Genomic DNA, 27,134 nt, shown 5'->3' with positions numbered 1-27,134 from the left:
GCATGGTGAAGCCACTTGACACTTTACAAAATTTGGGTGTGAAATGGTTTGTTTTAAGCTGCATTCACACCGGGTGCGACGCGCGCGACTGCAGCCACAGGTTCCCATGTAATCCCTATGTAAGGACACGTTTTGGCGCCAGACCGCGCAGCGCGACGCGATGGACGCAAGTGAAGCGATGCGAGTGAAGCGATTTTGAGCGTTTTGCGCATTTGTGGCGCGATATTGCGTCACGTCACGTTGCCCTCCTCCCCACGTTCAAAAATCTGAACTTTTTCGTCTCGTCGCGCCGCGATGACCAATCAGGGACTGAATATGTAGTGACGTGGAGATGTCTGGAGTTTGACTGAAGATGTGAACATGTCCTGTATCTGGTAGCAGCCTGTGAGCAGAACTTATGTCTCTTTTGTCCTTTATTTCACAATCATGACAGAGTTTTTGGAGCAAACAGCAGCACCACAGCAGCGGGGAGCCGAGTTTCTTTTTATTTTTATTTTACGTGTGCCCGCGCGCGAATCGTCCTGGAGATTATTTTACTTGTTAACTACACAGCTGTATAATAAAGCAAATGGTGACTGGTTTCTAAACACAATTATGACAGAGTTTTTGGAGCGAGCAGCAGGAGCGGAGCTTTTTCCTTTTCTTTTAACGTGCGAGCGCGAGCAAATCATCTGTAGAGAATATTTTATTAACTACACAGATGTATAATAAAACAAATGGTGACTGGTTTCTAAACACAATTATGACAGAGTTTTTTGGGGGAAGAGCCAGCTGCAGCAAGCAGCGGAGTTTTTTTTTTATTTTTTTATTGTTTACATGTGCGCGCGCGAACGGGACAGTTGATCCTCAAACTGGGTCCTGCAGAGGTGGAAGGACCGCTGAAAGCGGCCGTCACCCAGACACAGCTCCTGCAGCAAATAATGATACTCTGTATTGGGAGCTTTCCAGAGCAACTCGCTCCATGTGAGCAAGGTCCGTCATGTTAGCTTGACTGACAACCGGAGCCGGCGAGCGGAATGGAAGCTCCTCCTACTTGATGACGCACCGGGGTGAATTTTTGCAGTGAAAGTCCACCCAAGCAGAGTGACACACCGGGCGAAGGAGGCGCGTCCGTCGCCTGGCGACCCACACGAATTTGTAGCGTCTGATCGCACCTGGTGTGAATGCGGCTTTAGGGTTATGTACTGCGGTGGTTTGAATCATATTTGTCTAATAGATTACAATTTGTTCATGTAAATGGGGAATCTTCTTCACAGACTAAAGTTAATTATGGAGTTCCACAAGGTTCTGTGCTAGGACCAATTTTATTCACTTTATACATGCTTCCCTTAGGCAGTATTATTAGACGGTATTGCTTAAATTTTCATTGTTACGCAGATGATACCCAGCTTTATCTATCCATGAAGCCAGAGGACACACACCAATTAGCTAAACTGCAGGATTGTCTTACAGACATAAAGACATGGATGACCTCTAATTTCCTGCTTTTAAACTCAGATAAAACTGAAGTTATTGTACTTGGCCCCACAAATCTTAGAAACATGGTGTCTAACCAGATCCTTACTCTGGATGGCATTACCCTGACCTCTAGTAATACTGTGAGAAATCTTGGAGTCATTTTTGATCAGGATATGTCATTCAAAGCGCATATTAAACAAATATGTAGGACTGCTTTTTTGCATTTACGCAATATCTCTAAAATCAGAAAGGTCTTGTCTCAGAGTGATGCTGAAAAACTAATTCATGCCTTTATTTCCTCTAGGCTGGACTATTGTAATTCATTATTATCAGGTTGTCCTAAAAGTTCCCTAAAAAGCCTTCAGTTAATTCAAAATGCTGCAGCTAGAGTACTGACGGGGACTAGAAGGAGAGAGCATATCTCACCCATATTGGCCTCTCTTCATTGGCTTCCTGTTAATTCTAGAATAGAATTTAAAATTCTTCTTCTTACTTATAAGGTTTTGAATAATCAGGTCCCATCTTATCTTAGGGACCTCGTAGTACCATATCACCCCAATAGAGCGCTTCGCTCTCAGACTGCAGGCTTACTTGTAGTTCCTAGGGTTTGTAAGAGTAGAATGGGAGGCAGAGCCTTCAGCTTTCAGGCTCCTCTCCTGTGGAACCAGCTCCCAATTCAGATCAGGGAGACAGACACCCTCTCTACTTTTAAGATTAGGCTTAAAACTTTCCTTTTTGCTAAAGCTTATAGTTAGGGCTGGATCAGGTGACCCTGAACCATCCCTTAGTTATGCTGCTATAGACGTAGACTGCTGGGGGGTTCCCATGATGCACTGTTTCTTTCTCTTTTCGCTCTGTATGCACCACTCTGCATTTAATCATTAGTGATCGATCTCTGCTCCCCTCCACAGCATGTCTTTTTCCTGGTTCTCTCCCTCAGCCCCAACCAGTCCCAGCAGAAGACTGCCCCTCCCTGAGCCTGGTTCTGCTGGAGGTTTCTTCCTGTTAAAAGGGAGTTTTTCCTTCCCACTGTAGCCAAGTGCTTGCTCACAGGGGGTCGTTTTGACCGTTGGGGTTTTACATAATTATTGTATGGCCTTGCCTTACAATATAAAGCGCCTTGGGGCAACTGTTTGTTGTGATTTGGCGCTATATAAAAAACATTGATTGATTGATTGATATTGTCTGGAATCCACGTGGCCCTCAACTTTAACAAGATTCCCAGTACCTGCACTGGCCACACAGCCCCACAGCATGATGGAACCACCTCCAAATTTTACTTTAGGTAGCAAGCATTTTTCTTGGAATTCTGTGTTCTTTTTCTGTCATGCATACCACCCTTTGTTATGTCCAAATGACTCCATTTTAGTTTCATCAGTCCACAGCACCTTATTCCAAAATGAAGCTGGCTTGTCTAAATGTGCTTTAACATACCTCAAGCATGGTTCTCCCCAGAAATTTTTAGTATAGTGGTGCTGTTGGCAATTATCACCTGAGGCGGTGCGTGTTTGTGAGTCATTTTGACTGGTTTTTGATGCATTGAAAGCAAGAATAATAGACAAAAAATGACACTCATTTTATAATAGCAAAGTTCTTTTTGCATGTTTCTGTCTAAGTTAATAAAATAAATCATATTGAAAAGTTTAAAAACACATTGTTTGATGGACATAGCATTTGCTCTCCTCTTCAAAAATGACACACTGTATCTTTAGTCCAATAAGACAGGCAGAGTTTTTCTGTCATGTTGACAGTTTTGTCTTTTTAACGTTTGAGTGGGATTGCATATTTTAAAATAAATAATAAAAAACCCTAATTGTCTTGTTTGAACAAGAGCTAAATCTGGACTGATTTGATTGTCAAATCAGAATAAAATTTATTGCAAAGTAAGTTCTCACATACAAGTAATTTGTTCTGGTGTTATTGGTGCATAAACAACAATAATAAAAAGAAAACAAAAAAATACTTCTACAGGAAGTAAAGAAGTAAACTTGCTCTTTTAAAGATGAAACCCTGGATGGAAAAACTTTCTGAATCAGTTTTTCACACTTTACTGTTTCACTGAGGCTGTGTGGTGAAGATGATCGATTAAAATTTCTTTGCTTCTTTTTTTTTTACAGCATGTAGCGTCTGCTGTTCACACATTTTCCTCCTCCCTCTCTCTCACTCTGTGGGGGAACGAGAGACTCGTCACTCTCACACTGTGGATTATTTGAGCAAACTTTGGAAACATGAAGGCTTTCATCTGTAAAATAAAGCTTAAATGTGTCACTAGCTACGCAGGCAGAATGAGTTGTTTTTATTGGAAGGCGGAGTTTTTGTTCTTTGACTGAGAGACTGTGCTCTGTCAGTCTCTGAGCTGCGGCGCTGTGGCTCTGCTCGGCTTGGCTGGCTGCTGGCTGGGGAGGGGTGAGCAGGCAGCAGTTCGTTCGGCACAAACAGCCTGGCTGGATTTAAAGAAAATATCTGAGAGTACGGCACAGGATAACGGCGCTGTCATAACAGTATAATGGTGCAACGCTGTTATTCCATTGTCTGGGGAGAACCCTGCTCAAGCAACTCTGTGGGGTGTACGCAGAAAAGGCTTCCTCTGCATTACAGCATCATATAGCATCTCTTTGTGCAAAGTGCACTGTATTTTTGAATGATAGACAGAGACACTATCTGCAACAAGATCACGTTGTAGGTCTTTGGAGCAGGTCTGTGGGTTGACGATTATTGTTCTCACCATCCTTTGCTGCAGTTTATCTTAGATTTTTCTTAGCCTGCCACTTCGGTCCTTAACTAGTACTGTGCCTGCGGTCTTCCATTTCCTCACAGTGGAAACTGACAGCTGAAATCTCTGAAATAGCTTTTTGTATCCTTTCCCTAAACCATGATTATGAACAGTCTTTGTTTTCAGGTCATTTGAGAGTTGTTTAGAGGCTCCCATGTTGCCACTCATTAGAAGAGATGTAAAGAGGGGAAACAATTGTAAATGGCCACCTTAAATACCCATTCTCATGATTGGATTCACTTGTGTAAGGAGGTCAAAGGTCAGTGAGCTTACCAAACCAATTTTGTGTTCCAATAATTAGTGCTAAATGTATTCAAATCAGTAAAATGACAAGGGTGCCCAAATGTATGCACGTGCCTAATTTTGTTTAAATAATTATTGCACACTTTCTGTAAATACTGGAAATTTCATTTCACTTCTCAAATATCAGTGTGTTCGTCTGCTATATGATGTATATTTAACTGAACTTTCTGATCCAGACAACCAATGATTTATAAAGGAAAATCATGAAAATTGTCAGGGGTGCCCAAACCTTAGCATACAAGTGTGTGTGTGTGTGTGTGTGTGTGTGTGTGTGTGTGTGTGTGTGTGTGTGTGTGTGTGTGTGTGTGTGTGTGTGTGTGTGTGTGTGTGTGTGTGTGTGTGTGTGTTTTAAGATGTAAACAGTATGAGCTTGCTGAAAAGATGTAGTATAATATGAACGTTTCAGCGTGTTTAATAGCGAGAGTCAGCATGTGCTAATGTGGAGACAGAATAACAGGAGAGGAGTTGAGGGAATGAAAAGAATGCATGTTCAGAAGAGAAGTGAAGCTTCTTTATTCAGTTTCAACCCACAGCTCAGCCTCACGGTTCTTCTTTTCCATACCCAAGGCCAAAAATCTCTGGCTGGCAACACATTTGCTGCAGTCATAACCAGCATCACATATAGTGACACCAGGAAAGTAAAGCTATAAGGATTAATCGACGTAGCATAAAAAAAAAAATAATTGAATACTGTCAGATTGAAAGTCCAAAGTAACTGTTATGTCTCACCTTCACAGGTCCAGTCCAATTCACTGTTTTCACTACCTTTGCCGTTGGTCCAGGGAGGTTGCTGCCTTCTTGAAAACATAATTACCTTTCATCAGAATGGCCTTTTTCAGACTACGGCCTTTGGGGTCGTGCAGTGTTTTATGTTTCCAGCCCATTCTTTGCACTTCACGGTGTTAATGGCTGGAAGTGTTGACGTGATTTGCTTCAGAATCTGAGGCAGCCAGCAGCTTTAGTGTGAGATGCTGCCTAACTTGTGATTCAGGCAGAAGCACACATTACGCTCACAATTAATTGTTGCTGAAAATCTTTTGTTTGTGCTGCATTCATCACAGGGATTTTGGTTTAATACAACTGTAAGGTGAATGCTAATGAGAGCTTTGGACTTTGTTTCAGTAGTTCTGCTCCTTGGCCCTGAGACAACTTTTCTGAGCCCCTGTGAAAGAAAGGATTAAGTTCACTACTGTTATAGTGAGGTTCATCAATCGAGGCTGACATTAAAATATTTAGCCCAGTGCTAAGAACACATCAAATGTGATATATTTCTGTGGTGTTTTATGATAGAAATTGAACCATTACAAAGTTAAGTACATCATTTTCAAAGATAAAATAAACTTGATGTTTTTTGGGACATTATGACACAAAGACAATTTGCGATGGTTATGCAAAGATAAACGAGTCTAAAGGATAGACATATACTTGTTGTGAAAGTGTAGGGACACGGACCCACAACAGGGGGCGCAAATGAAGGGACAATGGAATAAGCCAAAAATATAACAATTTAATGTTGTGAATGTGCACAACAGAGCAACAGACAACACAATTGAGATCAACAGTCAAATTAGTCACAGTGATGTGTGGGCAGGCTCGAGGATAGAAGACGCCCATCCAGAAAAGAGCCTGATCCCACACGCCTTCCACTTCCACCGGACCTGAAGCAACCCTGGAGCCACCAAGCGCTGGGTCCCCAGGTGGCCACTGCCTCCGGCTGTCAGATCGGGTACTACTGGCAGGAAGAACAGACAGGTGATGGTGGGTGTGTGAACACCCAGCATACAGTTCAGTACAATGGTGGAAAGCACCTCCACCTCTTAATCACAATGTTCCAGAATTACGTGCAGATCCTGTTGGTAGATTTAGTAGTCCTTAACCGAGGAGCGGAGTACGCCAACTCCCCAAACACGACTACTCCTTACGTACAAACAGGTTCGTCTGCAGAAGTAATGTTACACACAGAAGCAAAGATGTTACTACTGTTGTTTACACAGGCTGAGCGGTTTACCTGATCGGTAGACGATTTCTCGGCAGTGAGGTGAAGATGCTGCCCGGCTCTTATGGAGATGTGATTGCTGATGATGAGTGACAGCTGGTGTTGATGGGTAACAGCTGCCACTCCCGGTTGCTCCAGCGCCCTCTCGTGCCTGAAGCCCGTACTTCAGGCAGGGCGCCCTCTGGTGGTGGGCCAGCAGTACCTCCTCTTCAGCGGCCCACACAACAATACTGTGAAAAATGCAGTGAGTGAATAGACAGATGAGTCCATCCTTTCCATTCTTTTTTTAATGCAATATTTCAAAAAACGAAGTGCGATATCTATAGTTTTTGATATGACAAACTCATTCAAATATGGTGAGCTCTGATACACCAAATCAATACAAAAAGCAACTTTGTTTTGTCTGTTCTATACAGTGGCTTAGTGGTTAGCACTGTTGTGCTTTTCTTCCTGTATTCCCATGAGTGCCCCCATGCAACCCCGCAGAAAGGATTTTGTGGTAATGTTGACATGTTTCGACAGACGGCAGGGGTAAAGAAAAACTAGAAGGGTGGAAGTGAGAGTCGGACCTTTGAATATGACTGGTAAAGGGAGAGAGCTGGCTGATATGATGGAGAGAAGAAAGGCAGACATATTTTGTGTGTGTGTGTGTGTGTGTGCAAGAGACCAAATGGAAGGGAAGTAAGAGCAGGAGCATAGGTGGTGGGTTCAAGTTGTTGTTTCATGGTGTAGGAAGAGAAATGATGTTGGCGTCGTGTTAAAGGAAGAGTATGTTAAGAGTGTGTTGGAGGTTAAGCGAGTGTCCGACAAGGTGATGAGTGTGAAGCTGGAAATTGAAGGGGTGATGATGAATATCATCAGTGCATATGCCCCACAAGTAGGTTGTGGGACAAAGGAGAAACATGTTTTCTGGAGTGAGTTAGATGAGGTGGTGGAGAGTAGTGTTGGGTTGAAAACATGGATTTGCAGATTTTAAATCTAATCTCGTTTTAATTCACACAGATTGATCATACATCCAAAGATCGATTTTTAAATATATGCACTTGTCGCCAGTGTTATAACAGCGTGCCTGGAAAAAAATTATGCTACAGTTGGGCCGTTACGCTGTTTCTGAGGGTGTGTAACGGGAAAAATTAAATGGTCATTTCTCTACACTGATTGTGGACGCGCTGGTTCTGATTTAGAAGTAGCACATCCACAGTTTATTCATCAACCTCTGTCAAAGCTATTTAAAGTTGTCAATCATGACTACCGGGAATGTTGTTGTGGGCAAGGAAAGAGAATCGTCCGACATTTAATTCACATAGTAGGTTTTTTTTTTTTCTTTTTTCCTCATAACGTGCCATTTCCATGGAACAGTGCACGAAGGTTCTCTGAGGTGGACTGTAGGAGAACTTTTCCCATAGCCACGTTCTCCTGCTGCAGGGCAAAAACTATCCTGCTGCAGCAGAACTTAGAATTTTCCACCCACTGCTGGAGAACTTTTCTCATAACCGCGTTATCCTGGTGCAGGAGAAAAGTTCTCCAGCATGCCGCACAGCAAGCGCTGTATGCGTGAGGTTTGTAGGAGAGACCAGGGCCATTATCCCCCAGAAAATTTAAAATTTATAACTCTCTGAAAGACTATTGCCTGCATTTTGAGGGGCAGATTTTGTGAAGTAGTATTAATATGTTGCATAACTAGACAATCAGTAATGGCTCAAAAATGGTTTTAATAACACAAACCTAAATTGATATCGAATCAAAATAATCTATTCTGAAACTTAAGAATTGAAAACAAATCGATTCTTGACATTGAATTGATACCCAGCCCTAGTGGTTCAGTGTTGGGCTTGAGACCAGAGGATCCTCTGTTCAAACCCCAGCCTGACCGGAAAATCACTAAGGGCCCTTGGGCAAGGTCCTTAATCCCCAAATTGCTCCCAGTGTGTAGTGGAGGCCTTGCATGGCAGCACTCTGTCATCGGTCTGTGAGTGTGTTTGAGTGAATGTGAGGCATAATTGTCAAGCGGTTTGAGCATCGGATGCAGATGGAAAAGCGCTATATAAATTTACCATTTACACAGGTGGACTACATTCTTTGTTGGAGATGAAAGCTAAAACAAATTGGAGACTGTACGGTAGTGGCAGGGGAGAATGTGGCTAGACAGCATAGGATGGTGATTTGTAGGATGACTTTAGAGGTGGTGAAGAAGGAGAGTAAGAACTCAACAAAGGATCAGATAGTGGAAGCTGAGAGAGGAAGACTGTGGTGTGAAATTCAGTGAACAGGTGAGAGATACACTGGATGGAGGAGAAATAATTTTGGACAACTTGGAAAGGACTGCAGATGTGGTGAGGGAGAGAGCTAGGAAAGTACTGGGTGTGACATCTGGACAGCGGAAGGAAGACAAGGAGACTTGGTGGTGGAACGAAGATGTCCAAGAAAGCATAAGGAGAAAGAGGTTGGCGAAAAAGAATTAGCATAGTCAGAGAGATGAAGAAAGTAGACAGGAATACAAGGAGATGCGGCGTAAGGCGAAAAGAGAAGTGGCTAAAGCTAAGGAAAATGCATATAGCGAGCTGTACAAGAAGTTGAATAGTAAGTAAGGAGAAAAGAACTTGTACCAATTGGCCACATAAAGGGAAAGAGCTGGAAAGAATGCAGCAGGTTAGGGTGGTAAAAGATGCAGATGGTACTGTGCTGACAAGCAAGGAGAGTGTGTTGAGAACATGGAGGGAATATTTTGAGGAGCCGAAGAATGAAGAACATGAGAGAGAGAAAAGGCTGGATGATGTGGGGAGAATAAATCAGGAAGTGCAAGAGCTTAGTAAGGATGAAATGAGTGCAGCTATGAAAAGTGGAAAGGGATTTGGTGTAGATGACATTTCAGTGCAGGCATGGAAATGTCTGGGAGAGGTGGCAGTGGAGTTTCTAACCAGATTGTTAAATAAAGTCTTGGAAAGAGAGGATACCTGAGGAGTGGAGAGGAAGTGTGCTGGTTCCTATTTTTGAGAACAAGGGTGATGTGCAGAGGTGCAGTAACTACAGAGGCATAAAGTTTTCGGCCACAGCATGAAGTTATGGGAAAGAGTCGCAGAAACTAATCTTAGAAACAGGTGAAAATTTGTGAGCATGTGTCAGGTTTGACCTCGCTTGGACATACAAGAAATGACACTTGAGACAAGAACTCAGAGAGTTGAGATATCTTTAGTGAGCTTTGCAAAGGGGAGACGCAGCAGAGCTTGCTATGTGCAGTTCTCCAACTGTGACATCCTCTGCGAGGCTCTTTTATTGTGTGTAAAAAAACAAAGATAAGGGTGGGGGCTACATGAGTCCACAGGCGTGTGGTTACAACATGTGCTATTAGTCATGTGCAGATACGTATGCAATCAACTGAAACATTCTGATGTTAGGTACAGGTTGAGTGGTTTTGCTGAAGCTTGCTAAATGTCAAACCGTAAACAGGCTGACCTGCAGCTGTGCTGTCTATCTGAGAGAAACAGTTTGCAGAATTTAAGATACAAAAGGAACAATATAAATGAGCAGATGTAATAAAAGATAATAAATGATAACATATTTGTACAGTACATTTTATCTAACAGCATGCAATATGGTTTCATGCTGAGAAAGAGCACTACAGATACAATGTTTGCTTTGAGAATACTGATGGAGAAGTGTTTGCGGATTTAGAGAAAGCTTATGACAGGGTACCAAGTGAAGAGTTGTGGTATTGTATGAGGAAGTCTGGAGTGGCAGAGAAGTATGTGAGGGTAGTGCAAGTCATGTACAAGATGATGTGACAGCGGTGAGATGCGCAGTAGGAATGACAGTCCTTCGAGGTGGGATTACACCAAGGATCGTCTGAGTCCTTTCTTGTTTGCAGTGGTGATGAGCAGGTTGACAGATGATATCAGACAGGAGTCTTCCTGGACTATGATGTTTGCAGGTGACATTGTGATCTGTATGGAGCAGGTTGAGTCTAGCCTGTAAATGTGAAGATAGGCTCTTCAGAGCAGGGGGATGAAAGTCAGTAGGAGCGAAACTGACTACATGTGTGTCTGAATGTGAGGAATCCCAGGGGAATAGTGGGTAATTCCTTCTCAGATCACCCAAAAAATGTGATTTTAAACCTCAACCCCTCAGATTTTAATGAAATGTGGTATGTAGGTAGTCTTTGGGAAAAGGCTCATTTTTAAATTTGCTCCTTGCTTATACATATTACATATTTAACAGGTTTTTGTTATTTTTGGAATAATTAATGTCCCTAAAATATTTTCACAGCACTGTACAATGTTTAACAATATCCTAAAAATTGTTGTCCTTTACTTAACATGAAGTACATATTAAAGTAAATATATCACTGTTAATTAAGTATGTTTAATCCTTTTTCTTCACCTTGGGATTAATTCTCTGGGATTTCTGCTCTGGCTCGAACTAAGAGCATTACTGTTTCTGTGGTAAATATGCACAAATGAAATATTCATATTTGATCCACATTTATGAAATTAAAAATATCCCAACACTATCCTAAACTGCTGCAGCGTGGTTCCACTCAGTCAGCGTGAGACACGATAGGCGTTATGAACCGTAGCTTCCTCTTGGCGATGCCGTGCCTGTAAGTGTCCTTATTTTCAAGTAAACAACAGAACTTGTGTGAAGTAAATGGGCTGCTTCCCTTTTTTACAGCCTTGATCTTTTCATTGATCTCCTGAGTAATAAACTGCTCTTTTGTAATTAAGAAACCGCACTCATGAGCAGAAGCTCACTTTAAAGATGGCAGTCCCAAGAACTCCTCAAAGTGCTGATTGTGTCGTCTTGTGTGAACTCTCCCCAAATCGCCTCATCTTCATCAGTGAAAGGGGCCGGTCAGCATGTTGGGATCTTAATAAATTTCATGTGTGCTTGTTCAGTAACTCCCTGATTCTCAGACCTCCTCTTGTCCCAGTGGCAGGCCAGGATGCAGAAATAGAGCTTGTCGTGGTCTCTGACCCCTCTCTGCTCAGCCCCTCTGATGTGCCGGCCTTGGCCTTGGATTTCAAGGTCCTCCATCCAGTAGTCATCACCCGGCTGGGTGTTTTTCCCAGCAGGATCCAACCCAAGCTTCAGAGCAACGTGACTGTGAAGCTTCTCCAGATGGACCAGGAGGTAACGAAGCCTTGAGCTACAAGTGAACGTAATACATCAGTATGCTGCTTGTCTGAGGAACCTGAATAGCCTGAAGGCTCCTAGAGGACTCGAGTGACTCACTGAGCTGAAAAACCTCACTTCTCCAGTCTGCTCTTACTGACATTAAATAAGGAGTCTGTGGTAAAATAAAAGATCAGACAAATTATATGATAAATGACAGAAAATTATTATTTTTTTAATTGATGTCATGTTGTGAAAACGTGTACTACCTACAGTTTCGTAGTCCTGGATCTGAATTCTTGTTTGGCTGTTCTTGAGTAGCGTTGGCATATTTTTAACATGAGGTTTTAAGATAACTGGGTTGTTGAAAGGGTATCTAAGTCATTTATTGTGCAAAAATTCCAATTATTCCTTGCCTCCACCTTCCAAGATGTGAGGATTTGTGGCTTTTCACAGTTTAAATTACTGAAAACGAAATCTCCTTTGGGTTTTGCATTGCTTGCCAGACAAAATGCAACATTTGAAGACAATAACCTCCTTCTTCTGTATTAAATTGTGATAAGTATTTTTCATTATCTTCCCACTCTTTGCAGACCTAAGAAAAAAAGATTAGCCCCCCAAAAAAATACTCAACAGATTTGTCAATAAAGGAAAATAATTGTTGCAGCCTCAGGACACATTCAATTATTCAGCATAGATGAAGATAATGTGGAGAGGTAAAGAGTAATTACAGCTATTTTCCACCTGATTAATGCTTTGCAGGAGGCTGTGGTTACAGCTCGCTTCAGTGCCGCAAGCACAGGGACCCTGATGAACGGGGTGTGGTATAAACCGGTGGAGCAGTTCATTTTGCCTAAGGTGAGTTTTTCCACGTGCACTACAGTCAGGTTTAATCAAGTTGGACAGGAAAAACAAATTGTCTTCTCTTATCCAGGGTTTTGAGGGAACGCTGGTTTGGGAAAGTTCAGACTTTGCTCTGCTGACCACAGTCAACTCGTCTCTGCGCCTTAATGATGGAGGAGGAGTCCTCAAGATCTCCTCTGTACGTGTTGATGCACTGAACCACAATGAGGTGATGGACTGTCATCCATCACCTCATTCCAGTGTTTAAACAACTGGTAACTTTTTTATCGGCTTATTTATTTTTTTGTCTTTATTTTTTTTTATGCAGATTGTGGAAGGCATATTGCCTCATCGAAGTGCTGTTGGATTTCCTGGTTTGGCTGGAGGATTTACATTCACTATTTATGGTTGGTTCACCCACATAAAGAATAAACTGTTTGTCATGAAAACAGTTTGGACTGTGAGTCATCTTGTAGACCAGGAGTCACCTGGTGGTTGGTTGGGATTAGTGATAGGGGTGGTGTGCTGGTTTGGGCCAGCACATGCACTTTCTGGGCAGTGTGGGTTCACCCTCCTGCTGGTTGGTGGTCTCAGTGTCTCAGAGATGCCCTGCAGTCAGCTCTGATGTTTTGATCGAGTGGTCTAAATGGAGAATTGGCCTCTCTGTGGGGTTTGGGGCTCTGTCTGTTGTCAGACTGAGAGTCTCTGGTCTATATCTTTTGTCAGCACTGATCTGCTCCTGCCTGGTTAGATGTACTTCTCTGTGGTGTGGCTGGTATGAATTCCTTAGATTCAATCCATCTCTCCTGGTATTATATGGTGCTGACCCTCAGGTCGCCTGTCCCCTTTTCTCCCTGAGTGGCTGTGGGTCCCTTCCTGCCGTTGGGGGACAGTGTGGCAGTGACACAGCTCCTCAAACTCATTCACTTTGACACTAATCATTATTTCCGACCTGCCCAAACAGAGTATCAGTGGGTGATATAGTCAGAAGCATTGTCCATCTCTCTGAATCTCACCATATCTCTAAAGTCCTTTGCACAAATTTAGCACATGGACAGTCTCAGTGAGGGGAACAGTTACCATAGCAACAGAGACCTGATTTGTATGTTAATTAGGTCATGGGGTTAATGTGTGCAAAATCCTATTTTGAGTCATGGAAATTATATTACTTGAATTGGGCACATAAAATTTTGACACAGTCTACTGTTGACTTCAAGACACCTGCAAAGTACAAGATCACCTGATCATTTAGCTCATGGCGTCATCCAGTGCGCAATTTTACCCACAGCTGGAAGTCAGTTTGCTGGTTCATGGCTTCTTGTACAACCCCAAAACAGTATGGATAATACAAAAAAAGTGACTTACGATTAATTTGACTTGTATTTCACTGCAGACAATACGAACCAAAAGATATTTCTTGTTTTGTGCAGTCGGTTTCATTTAATTTAACATCCATTCCTGCATGTCAGGCCTGCAACACAATCCAAAGATAGTTGGAATAGGAGTCAATTAGGGATAGTAATATTTAAATCAGTGACGGCAGCTAGTGGTCGAGCGATTAATCTGTCACCCAATTAATTTGGCTGGTTAATGCCATTCCATAATCCGTCTGATTAAAATGTTCATAAGGCTGACTTAAACAAAAAATGTTTGCAGACTGTTTGGAACGGAATGAATGGCATGTAAAAATCCTCTAGTCGTAACTGCCAGAGTGCCATGCGGAGCTTCATCATAGGAGCTTGGCTGCATGTTTTTTCCTCACAAAAGCCTGAGAACTTTTCAGTCAGAGAGAGAAAAAAATAACGACAGACAGAAAGTGACTGTATCCACTTAAACAAAACTGTTAATCAGTCAAAATGTTATGTGATTGTTTCACAGCGTTTAAGATGTAAAACACAAACATGGCAGCAAAAGTTGTTTTCTTTCTTTTTGGGGCTGGCTGCACCAGTCTAGAGAGTGTGTGTGTGCGTGCACACTGGTAGACCTCTACCGGTACTGATGCAGATATCTGATACCAACACATTGGTGTCAGTATTATTTTGACCATTATGAAAACTTTTATTTTACCAAATAAACAATACAGGAAAAAACACTGTTGAAAATGGTGTCCAGCAGACTGAATTGTTTTCATTGCGGTCAGGCATGGCTGGAACCTCCATCACATGCTGGTCACGTTAGCTACAAGAGACGGACAACGCAACCAGCTGCCATTCATTTTAAATCAGCGTGGGCATTTTACAGTGACGAGATAAGTGGTCACTATCCCGCACTCTAAGCACGGACCAAAGAACATAGATGAGAATGTTTTGTACAAATGATGAGTGATGTGATACAGCAACTGCCAATCTGAGTGAAGGCAATGTGACATACGTTGATTGGTTGTTGGCTTATTTATGATAAAGTTGAAACATTAGGAATCTTTGCCCCCCCCGACCCTTTTTTTTATTATTATAATAATATCTGTATTGGCTATGGAAAAATCCATATCAGTCAGGCTCTAGAAGTGACCGATACACCCATTTGAATCTGAAACATATTTATAGGCTTCTATGGCTGTGATTGATAGGAGAAACTATGCATGATGTGACTTTTTTCTGTTGCACTGTTACTGACGGCTTTGGGTTGGAGTGACACAGAGCATTTTCATACAAAACACAGAACCCAGTCTACCATGTGTCTTCTAGCAAACTGTACATGAAATTTCGCTTCTTGTTTTTAAGAAACCCCTTCTCTGTTCCATTCTAATAAAAAGTTGTGACTAATGGTGCAATAAGCAACATGTTAATGGTAAATGCAATAATTAGTTAAGTCCCTTAAGTTAAAGGTTTATACTACAATCACATTGTTTCATGTCAGCTTCATTATGGTGTACAGAGGCAACTTTGTACTGCACAGAGCAGATGGCTATAACTTTGTCATTGTACAATCTGTTTAACAGCTCTTCATATAAGACGCAGAAACGGTGGAGTAGTTTATTTATTTCTGTCTAAAAATGTCCCTTTTAAAAGGGCAGGCAGCATCATGACCTGACTGTCCTGATTACAGCCCATAAATCCTTGATGATACAATGACCAACTCAAGTGCCTCTTCATTTTTTGTTATAACTCTGGATATTTAACTCTCCTTTCTATCATCCACAACCTGCGTGTCAGATGGAGACGGTCTGTCGGCGCTCCTACGGGGCCGTCCAGCCAGGATGGAGCACCATGCCTCCAGGCTGCAGCAGGAAGACGCTGCCTTGCAGCAGGAAAGCCTCCGGCATGGTGATATGGTGTTTGTAGATGTGGTGGACACCTACAGGAGTGTGCCTTCCAAGCTGCTTCAGTTCTGTAAATGGTACGTTGAGTGCTAATGACTCAATTCTCTGTTTCTAAATTGCCTGGGTCCTTGGAGGAAATTGCCAACCTGAAATGAAAGTGTGTCATCAACTCAAAATATCTTGCTGTTAGACTCATGATTGCAGTCACTCAGCCTGCGGGGAAAAACTACTACTGTGAGTCGTCGCGTACAGAAAAGTCTAAGGCTTTGAGTTGACAGCTGTTACTTATTTGCAAGACCATTTGTTTGTTGTTTTTAGTCATTAGTGATATTTGAAAGTAAAGCCACTCTTGGATTTTAGAACAGTGGAGGATTTCATTATTATTATTATTATTATTATTGTTATTATTATTTTGTCTTTCCTTAATTAAACTTGTAAATGTTGTCTTTGGCAGGTCTGTGGAAAACATTGACTTTAATCTGCTTCTGAAGACAGACGATGATTGTTACATTGATGTGGATTCGGTATTAGTGAAGATTGACCACAAGGATCTCAAGCGCAACAATTTTTGGTGGGGGAAGTAAGTACAGCTTGATGTCAACCTGTCTGGTCCTGTTAATACCGTCTCTTTCCTAAGTTCAGTCTGGTAATTCCTAAATTTTTGGGATTTAAAGGGTTCATATTCATGGCATAAGAAGACACCACACAGTTGATTGGTGATACGTACTGATCTCCCCCATGGTTTGGCACACGTGGACCACCAATTAATTGCAACATTTACATAATAGTTTGAAATGCATATTTATTGTCATGGTGATTTTTTTTTTTTTTTAAGTAAGTAATAATTGTAAATTTCATTACAGTGAAATCACAAAACTTGTGTGTTCATGTAAATGGGCCGTGTTCAAACCAGACAAGCTGTGCTGCCTTGCACTTGGCTCGAGGCAGCATGATGCATGTCAGGGTCCGAATACGGAACGAATCACTGCTAAATATGCAGAGTTTTGGACGGAGTGCATTTGCCACGCCTTTCTTGTACTGTACTGAGCTCACGGAGAGCACCAGCAGAGCGGAGGTGGCTGTGATGCCGCTGAGCGAGTGGTGCACCGCTCGACAGGCAGTTATATTTTTCTCCCCCTTTTGTTTACTGATCTGAAAAGTGATCCAGTTTGTAACTAAAAACACTGATTAGTTGCACCAAAATTTCATAAATATAGTTTTTCCATGTGTCTTTAATGTAAATATTTGTTTGTTTGTTACCTAAATGACTTCATAGACATTGATGTAACAAATCTATCAAAAAACAGTCTTTGGGTTTCTTTGTCTGTCACTTTCAATAGAAAGGAGCTACTGACGTACGATAAGCAGGGTCAGGATGATGGAACCTATTTCACTGCCTGAAATATATCAGGCCTGTTCTGGCATATACAGAATACTGGAACCTATTTCAGAAAGCGGGGGGGGGGGGGTTCATCACACATGAGAAAGAGGGGTAACTCAAGCCTGTTCCAGAAAGGGAGGTAAGTTAAGCTCAGTCAGTTACTACTGTTGTAACTCTGTGAACCTGGCCGGGGAGCAGGTTTTTGTCAGTAAACCCTGAGTTTCTCAGTCTCCTTCCTCTTGCATATCTGTTTCACTTATTCATTCATCTGCAATCTGCATCATCTGGTGAAGATGAGCATTATGTTTAACCTACTCTTTGGCATAATAGTTGGCGTACTGAGTAGATTTTGTGCAGCTGAATCTGTTGGGACAACTGACAAACCCATGAAAGGGAAATTATACGAGTATATCTTGTATGTAAGTCAGATTTATGTGGGTATTTGTGTCCAGCACACATACTTTTTAAAGTGGTTGCCATGGTGAATCCCAGTATTGGGGCTCCATTAATACTGCCTTTTGTGCACACGCTTAACTTGGAGTGAACCTACTTTGACTTGATAAAACTAACTCAAATCAGCTGTTCTGGAACCAAAAACTCAGCATTTCTCATCTCGGGGCAGATCAGCTCAGATTTCAGCGACAGACTCGGTTTGTTAAACCTCATTTCTAAAACAGGCCTTAGGTGTACAAAATGATTCATTAGCTTTTGTCTCAAACATATGAGGCCGATAGTGGCTTACTTTTTACTGGTTTATTAAGTGGCATTACAGGACACCTGTCAGTCATTTTGAAGCGGTTTCCTGTAAAATTCTTGTCACTGCTAGCTGTCTACTTTTAAGGCTGAGCCACTTATGGACCTGAAAAATCAAAGGCAATTATTTATTTAAATGTACAAACAAAGATCAGTCGGCTGTATACATAATTAATTTTACCAATTTCTGTCTTGTACATTATGTAGGAGTGTTTCTCTAACTCGGGTGGATTGTCGGAAGCTTGACATTTTTAGCAGCTAACTGTTGGCAAATGTCTGTATGCAGTCAAGTGCAAAATATCACTGACACACAAATGTATCACTTATTCATCAGACACATAGCTGAGCTGACCTCATTGCACACTCATCAGTAATGACTTTGATTGTTGTTGACTTATTTTACCTTACTGGGGGCATCGCTCTCCCACAGACGGTGTGGGAGTGTCAAACAGAGCATGCGGACACTGTCAGTGCACCTGAACTGAGTTCTCATGCTCAGCTAGGAGGACTTAAAGGGGTCATATTGTGCACAGTTCAACATGGATGAAGCTCCATGTTACGTATTTTTGTCCTGACCTAGTTTCAGGCAGAGCTGGGCAGTGGATCGCATTGGGAAGTGGCAGGAGCTGGAGTACGCGAGTCCAGCCTACCCAGCGTTTGCCTGCGGCTCGGGCTACGTGGTCTCTCATGATCTGGTCCAGTGGCTGGCCAGTAATGCAGAGAAACTGAAGGCCTACCAGGTAGAGCACTGACCAGTGATGGGCAGAATCTGACAGTCTTACAACCCCAATTCCAATGAAGTTGGGACATTGTGTGAAATGTAAATAAAAACAGAATACAATGACTTGCAAATTGTCTTCAACCTATATTCAGTTGAATACACCACAAAGACAAGATATTTAATGTTCAAACTGACTTTTTTGTTTTTGTGCAAATATTTGCTCATTTTGAAATGGATGCCTGCAGCACATTCAGAAAAGCTGGGACAGTGGAAAGTTGATGAATTCTCAAAGAGCACCTGCTTGGAACATTCCACATGTGAACAGGTTAATTGGAAACAGGTGAGTGTCATGATTGATATAAAAGGAGCATCCCCAAAAGGCTCAGCCGTTCACAAGCAAAGATGGGGTGAGGATCACCACTTTGTGAACAACTGTGTGAAAAAACTAGTCCCACAGTTTAAGAACAATGTTTCTCAATGTTCAGTTGCAAGGAATTTAGGGATTCCATCATCTACAGTCCATAATATAATCAGAAGATTCAGAGAATCTGGAGAACTTTCTACACGTAAGGGCAAGGCCAAAAAGCAACATTGAATGCCCGTGACCTTCGATCCCTCAGGCGGCACTGCATTAAAAACTGAGGACATTGTGTAAAGGATCTTACAGCGTGGGCTCAGGAACACTTCAGAAAACCATTGTCAGTTAACACAGTTTCCAGAAAGGCCACCGGTTGCTCTGGGCCCGAGCTCATTTGAAATGGACAGACGCAAAGTGGTAAAGTGTTCTGTGGTCTGATGAGTCCACATTTCAAATTGTTTTTGGAAATCATGGACATCGTGTCCTCCGGACAAAAGAGGAAAAAGACCATCCAGATTGTTACCAGCGCAAAGTTCAAAAGCCAGCATCTGTGCTGGTATGGGGGTGTGTTAGTGCCTGTGGCTTCATAGTAAAAGAGTGCAGGTACCAGACTGGCCTGCCTGCAGTCCAAACCTGTCGCCCACTGAAAATGTGTGGCGCATTATGAAGCGCAAAATACAACAACTGAGACCCCCGGACTGTTGAACAACTGAAGTCGTACATCAAGCAAGAATGGGAAAGAATTCCACCTACAAAGCTTCAACAATTAGTGCCCTCAGTTCCGAAACACTTATTGAGTGTTGTTAGAAGGAAAGGCGATGTAATACAGTGGTAAACATATCACTGTCCCAGCTTTTTGAAACCTGTTGCAGGCATCCATTTCAAAATGAGCAAATATTTGCACAAAAACAATCAAGTTTATTAGTTTGAATATTAAATATCTTGTCTTTGTGGTGCATTCAATTGAATATAGGCTGAAGAGGATTTGCAAATCATTGTATTTTGTTTTTATTTACATTTTACGCAATGTCCCAACTTCACTGGAATTGGAGTTGTACAAACATGAGCATAACACAGCAAATCTGTTCTGTGTGTTTTTACAGGGAGAAGATGTGAGCATGGGTATATGGATGGCAGCTGTTGGACCTCAAAAATATCAGGTAAAAAAAATTTGATTATCAAAAAAAAAAAGCTGTTGTGCTAGGGTTTTTTTAATATTTGCATTGTGCCTGCATTGGCACTGCCAGAGTATATGTGGCTTAATTTTTTTGTTAGGGCACTAATGGTTCCTGTTAGCCAATTAATGGCTCATTCATGCTCCATTCCACACAGATCTGTGTGTTTGAAATGGAGAATCTGCTACTGCCCACTTCTATATGTTATTTGAGTTGACATGTGTGTTAACCCCTTAACGCCCATCGCCGCATATATGCTACAATCTCTGACTCAAATATGCAACTTACCAAATTGACCTGTATGCCCGTTTTTGCAAATTTGCAACATACCATCATTATTATTATAACAAAGTCATTACCAGAATACCCAATATTACTATCTCACTTTTGTGCAAAAGTGAAATTAATAATCTCAACATTATTTACCATCTACTTAAAGGCAAAAACACACACAAAACATTTTTTTATATACAGCTATATAAATTCGGGCGTTAAGGGGTTAATAAAAATTCCACTTGATGGCACGGCAGACCATCTTGAAAGTTTCTGGCAAGGGGAAAATGTCAGAATGTTTGTACCATGAAAGAATAAAAGTAGGCAGCTGTGTCAACGGTGGTGCTTTGTGTAGCATTAAATACATATATGAAACAATCATCAAAATATTCCATCATTTTTAATGGTCTTCTTTGCATAGTGGCCTTTTATTTTGGCCAGCCTAAGGCACACCTGTGCAGTAATCATGCTGTCTAATCAACATCTTGATATGCCACACCTATGAGGTGGGATGAGGTATCTCGGCAAAGGAGATTTAGACAGATTTTTGAACAATATTTGCGAGAAATAAGTCTTTTGTGTATATAGAAAATGTTTAAAATCTTTGAGTTCAGCTAATGAAAAATGGGAGCAAAAACAAAAGTGTTGCATTTATATTTTTGTTCAGTGTATATCAACCCTAATACCTGGTTATTTTTTTTTATTTTATTCATTTATTTGATTTTGAAAACAATATCACAAAATTCGTGACATGCAGTGATTCTATGTAAAGCAAAACTCACTGCATAGCATTGATATTGTCCATATTTAAAACATGAGAATTTGCAGTATGTCAAAAAAAAAAAAAAAAAAAAATCATGGCTTTTGCAAAAAATTTTCCAGATTTATTTTTGACTTTTTTTAATGCCTGGTTTCTACATACCACTTGCGTAATGCTCATAAGATATGTGATGCTCCCTCTAGCATTCAATGCAAAGAAACACATTTCTTTAAACCCCTTTACATGGGGATGTGGTCTCTCCAGCAGTACTTGTGCGGTCATGAAATCATGCCGACACCAAAGAGGCACTCAGCTGCCACCAGGACCTTACAAGGTCCTCTCCGTATTCTCTCACAAACCGCCATGATCGCAGTGGTCGCTGTGAAGTATGAAGCTGCATCTGATTTCTGCAGGAGAGCCACCAAGCCCAGAAAATCCACAAATACCATACAGGCCATGCAAAAACACCTCACAGAGCACCCACCCCATGACCACCCGATGGGCACACGACACCACCATGGCAACAGCACATCGTTCACTGTAACATGGTTGGAGTGACGCGAGTTTGAACATGAACTCAAGAAAAAAAAAGAGCAATATCATTTCAGTATCACAGCCAACGGGTGCACAATGATCAGATCTGTGTGCCATGATTTTCATGAATAAAGTTAATTTTATAAAGCATAAAATGAGTTCCTTGTCAGCTGATGTCCACAGAGGTTGGCAGAAAGTTTTGTGCGTGTTTAAATCTGAGCAGAGATCAGGCATAGAGTTTTGTCTTATACTTTTCCTGTGGCTGATGGTTTAAAAGCTCTGAAAGCTCTGGTGTCGAGCTCAACTGTCGCCGAAAGTGCGTCACAGCAAACAAGTAATCTGCGCTCAGATTAGTGTTCTGATGACAAGCTGTAGCACTAACTAAAAACCTTATCACCATGGAAGACAAAGCCAGCTAAATATTAAATGAATCCTTTTTCCACGTTTGTACATACACATTCAATTTGGATTGTGTGTGCAGGGTTTTTTTTTTTTCCACTGCCGTGTGCTGTACAGCACCTGTGTGAAACACCTCACGTAGCACATTTTGATACATAATTAGGTATATTAAGTTCATTGTGGACTCACCACAGTTTTGTCCTTTTTTCCATGAATTGTATAAAGCAAAGTTTGACTCAGAACGTGTGGAGCCTGCGGTGGTTTTTATTTTTCATTACTGTGAGTTGCTTTTCAGCCATATCCAATGAAAGGTGTTAGTTGTCCAGTGATGTCATTTTTCTGCAAATTTAGCTAATGGCTGTGAATGATGGGGAAACACATACACACAAGATAAGTCCAAACTGACATGCATAAAAAGTTGACCATTTAATATTTAACTTGTTTTGTCCACTCTCACTCACTCCATGTACGCGAACAGTGAGGAAATATGACGGCAAATTGTTCAAAATCCAGGATATGATAGGGTCAGATGTCTGTGGAAATCTGATTTCAGCTGTAGCGCACAAACTCCACGTGAGACAACACGCACAAGGGTGCTGAAGCGGTTACACGGGTGTTTTCGCATCACCTCTGTGAATCGGGTGTATTTTAAGCCACATGACAGACTTACAACTGTCACTGTCCTGTGTAAAGGGGGCCTTACGGAGACCACACCAGCCATGAGGAGCAAAATTTTAAGTCCTTTAAACTGAAGGTTCAAAAGGATGAAGGCCATCAAGATTTGTCCCCGGTGCAGCTTGCATGGTGCACAGCTGTCTGGACAGTTCTTCAAAACTGCTGAAACTTGGTACAGACATTTTTGGGAACCTATCTGGTCATTGAAGACCGAAAGAGCAGAAATTTAAAATTAAGTGTTTTTCTGAAATTTGGTGCAAACAATGCTTGGGGGACTGTCTAGTCATGGTAAGTTGGACTTGTCATTGAGACCCTGTGCTCCCCCATGCCCACAGAGTAACGGTAAAAGGTGGCAATAATCCCCCCCCCACAGACACACACACATACACACACACACACACTCTTCCATTTATTACAGAAAATCTGTTCCCAGCATGTGTCTTAAATTTGATAGACTTCCTTGAGTTTGTGTCTCTGGTAAGTTTTACTCTCCGATTGTACCTCAGAAAGTTAAACACTTTCTGCCATATACATACACATACCTTGCATAATGTCACTTTCCCCATATTTGATCAAAGTTACTATTTCTTTGTCCAGAGGACTTCAGGGTTTTAAAGTTTTCCCTTCAATTACATTGACAAGCAACTGAGTGCTTGTTACCTTTCTGAAGCCTGCCGGCACTGCCTTCTTGGTATACAGCACGTATGGTGTCTCCAAAAGCCACAGCAAAAACTAATTTTCTTTCAATGTAATTGAGAAAAATTCCTGATTTAAAAAAAAAAAAACTTGAAGGAACTTTTCACACAAATCTGACATCACGGAGGCTTACGTACAGAAGAATGGTTAAGTTAAGGATGCATACTCAAAGATATGTGAAAACGGGTTGTTAGATCGTATCGTGGCTAAAGGGCTGCATGATAACCTGACTACCGGTCCTGCCTTCTGCTGTTGCCAGGATCCTGGCTGGCTGTGCGAGAAGGATTGTTACCTGGACATGTTGTCGTCTCCTCAGCACACAGCCGAAGAACTGCACCTCCTCTGGGAGAGGAAAAAGGCCTGTGGAGATCCCTGCGGTTGTTCCTGGGGCCGCTAAATCTGGCTCCAACCACACGGTGGCACTGTGTGCAAAATTCACTGGACGTATGTGATATTAACACAGATTTTCAATGTGGTGAAAGGTCTTTAAAATGTTGAAAATCTTAGAGGTCATGCGTGCTTTAGGACGCTCACATTTTACTGCAACATTCTGTCCATTCTCTTACATTACAAATGTGTGTGTGTGCTATGTGACAGAAATAACTGTTTTAACTGACTGGTTGACAAAGTGTGTACAGGATTGTTATTGAAAGTAGTTTGTAAAATAATTATAGGAAAATGTGCCATGTACAGGATTGTTATTGAAAGTAGTTTGTAAAATAATTATAGGAAAATGTGCCATTTTAAAGATTGTTACATGATCTTTTGTAGGCTATTTTCTTAAAGCTTTCATGTTTTTCCACTATTTGTAGCTCTAAATGTTCCCATTAGGGATATCTCGATCTGGGTTTTTTTTGTTTGTTTGTTTTTTTTTTGTTGCCCCTGTTCCAACTAACTTAATATTAAGTAAGCGCTGATACATAGTCCCAATCCGATACACATATTTTTCTCTATTACACTTGCACAAAGCTGAATTCAAGCACATACATACTACATACATACACACACACACATATAGGATATGCTCATTACTCTAACAGCTCTGACGTGCAAAAACACTTCATTCAATCTGAACTGCTTCTTAATATTTTGTATTCGTTTATTCATTAGAATTTTTTTTTTTTTTCAAGTTGCATCAATTGTACTTGGCACAGAATTAGTAAGTTCCTTTGGCTGCTCCCTGTTTGTATTCAGGGTCGTCAGAAGAAATGCAAGGTGATCTGCATGTTGAATTGGTAGAGGTTTTACACCGGATGCCCTTCCTGACACAACTCCGCATTACGTGGAGAAAAGTGGTTGGGGTGGAATTTGAACTGGAAATCTTCCGTACTGAAACCAAACACATTAACCACTTGGCCACCGCCCCTGCCTATTTATACCTGCAGTATTACTAGTACGTACTTTCACACAAGCATTCAGAGCAGCTACATTATGGTCTCACTCTGGATCATGATTGAACCACAAGCTCAAATCCTGCAGCCATTTGTATGGCCACAGTGTCATTTTCTTTTTTACAACCCCTGGCAAAAATTATGGAATCACCGGCCTCGGAGGATGTTCATTCAGTTGTTTAATTTTGTAGAAAAAAAGCAGATCACAGACATGACACAAAACTAAAGTCATTTCAAATGGCAACTTTCTGGCTTTAAGAAACACTATAAGAAATCAAGAAAAAAAGATTGTGGTAGTCAGTAACGGTTACTTTTTTAGACCAAGCAGAGGAAAAAAATATGGAATCACTCAATTCTGAGGAAAAAATTATGGAATCACTCTGTAAATTTTCATCCCCAAAACTAACACCTGCATCATATCAGATCTGCTCGTTAGTCTGCATCTAAAAAGGAGTGAACACACCTTGGAGAGCTGTTGCACCAAGTGGACTGACATGAATCATGGCTCCAACATGAAAGATGTCAATTGAAACAAAGGAGAGGATTATCAAACTCTTAAAAGAGAGTAAATCATCACGCAGTGTTGCAAAAGATGTTGGTTGTTCACAGTCAGCTGTGTCTAAACTCTGGACCAAATACAAACAACATGGGAAGGTTGTTAAAGGCAAACATACTGGTAGACCAAGGAAGACAAAGCGTCAAGACAGAAAACATAAAGCAATATGTCTCAAAAATCGAAAAATGTACAACAAAACAAATGAGGAACGAATGGGAGGAAACTGGAGTCAACGCCTGTGACCGAACTGTAAGAAACCGCCTAAAGGAAATGGGATTTACATACAGAAAAGCTAAACGAAAGGCATCATTAACACCTAAACAGAAAAAACAAGGTTACAATGGGCTAAGGAAAAGCAATTGTGGACTGTGGATGACTGGATGAAAGTCATATTCAGTGATGAATCTCGAATCTGCATTGGGCAAGGTGATGATGCTGGAACTTTTGTTTGGTGCCTTTCCAATGAGATTTATAAAGATGACTGCCTGAAGAGAACATGTAAATTTCCACAGTCATTCATGATATGGGGCTGCATGTCAGGTAAAGGCACTGGGGAGATGGCTGTCATTACATCATCAATAAATGCACAAGTTTATGTTGATATTTTGGACAATTGAAAGAATGTTTGGGGATGATGAAATCATTTTTCAAGATGATAATGCATCTTGCCATAGAGCAAAAACTGCAAAAACATTCCTTGCAAAAAGACACATAGGGTCAATGTCAATGAGCAGATCTGATTTGATGCAAGTGTTAATTTGGGGGATGAAAATTTACAGGGTGATTCCATAATTTTTTCCTCAGAATTGAGTGATTCCATATTTTTTTCCTCTGCTTGGTCTAAAAAAGTAACCGTTACTGACTGCCACAATCTTTTTTTCTTGATTTCTTATAGTGCTTCTTAAAGCCAGAAAGTTGCCATTTGAAATGACTTTAGTTTTGTGTCATGTCTGTGATCTGCTTTTTTTTCTACAAAATTAAACAACTGAATGAACATCCTCTGAGGCGGGTGATTCCATAATTTTTGCCAGGGGTTGTACAACTACAACACCCAGAGTAATAGTGACTGACATTTTTGCTGTGAAAAATACATTCATTTTGATGTTTATTGTTGCATATAAACAATCTTTTTAAAATGTCTTCAAAAGTGGACCTTTACTCTGGGGGTCAGGGCCGTTTCAACTTTCCTCTGGCTGTGCTACTATAAACTGTCTCTATAAACAGAAAAACACAGACAAGGAATGGAAAAGGTTACGTTTAATTAAATTGATATGATCAATCAAAAACTGCCTGGGTTGAGCTGGTACTGATCACATCTCTAGTTCTCACAGTTTTGTGTAAATGGTAACATGGACTTACTGTATTTGTTAGGCATCACTATGATAACAGATTTTGAACTTTTTAGCAAAGCTGAAAACCATCAAGTTGATCCCTGTCTTTTCTTGTGGCAGTTCTTTAAAGAGACAGAGCTCACTACCACAAACACAAAATTGATGTGTTCTTGCTGTTAGAAACTTAAAAGGGATGTCACATCACTTTGATCTGTTGACTGCTTGTACCCCCCCCCCCCCCCCCCTTTGCCATGGATGATTATGCTGATTATTTTAAACCCACTTGGATGTTGTACACAGAAACCTGTGGAGGGTTTTTGGACCAAAATGATTTGTGGCTTGGTGTTACTCAATAGGACTTCAAATGTCTGCTTGTACACAGTGATATAT

The 27,134-nt window shown here is 41.2% G+C and overlaps 1 protein-coding gene across 2 annotated transcripts in view; it reads left to right on the top strand.

Annotated features, from left to right (window-relative positions):
* b3galnt2 (beta-1,3-N-acetylgalactosaminyltransferase 2) overlaps positions 1-24,226 on the top strand; it is a 25,674-nt gene extending 1,448 nt beyond the window's left edge. Inside the window, exons 4-13 of one of the 2 annotated variants that reach the window (XR_004564338.1) lie at positions 11,458-11,657; positions 12,402-12,497; positions 12,574-12,681; positions 12,811-12,889; positions 15,635-15,818; positions 16,196-16,321; positions 18,456-18,615; positions 20,058-20,114; positions 23,726-23,937; positions 23,977-24,226. Coding sequence is in view for 1 of the 2 variants with exons in the window: in XM_034184217.1 (XP_034040108.1) it covers positions 11,458-11,657; positions 12,402-12,497; positions 12,574-12,681; positions 12,811-12,889; positions 15,635-15,818; positions 16,196-16,321; positions 18,456-18,615; positions 20,058-20,114; positions 23,726-23,863 (1,148 nt within the window). In the remaining variant the exon portion in view is untranslated. Of the gene's footprint in view, positions 1-11,457; positions 11,658-12,401; positions 12,498-12,573; positions 12,682-12,810; positions 12,890-15,634; positions 15,819-16,195; positions 16,322-18,455; positions 18,616-20,057; positions 20,115-23,725 lie in introns of both variants that reach the window. The other variant, XM_034184217.1, reaches the window with a different exon arrangement.
* The last annotated feature ends 2,908 nt before the right edge of the window (positions 24,227-27,134 follow it).

The sequence above is a fragment of the Thalassophryne amazonica genome, chromosome 13 (genome assembly GCF_902500255.1).
Source record: "Thalassophryne amazonica chromosome 13, fThaAma1.1, whole genome shotgun sequence".
In the NCBI taxonomy this organism is placed as follows: domain Eukaryota; kingdom Metazoa; phylum Chordata; class Actinopteri; order Batrachoidiformes; family Batrachoididae; genus Thalassophryne; species Thalassophryne amazonica.
This window is presented reverse-complemented; position numbering and strand designations above follow the sequence as displayed.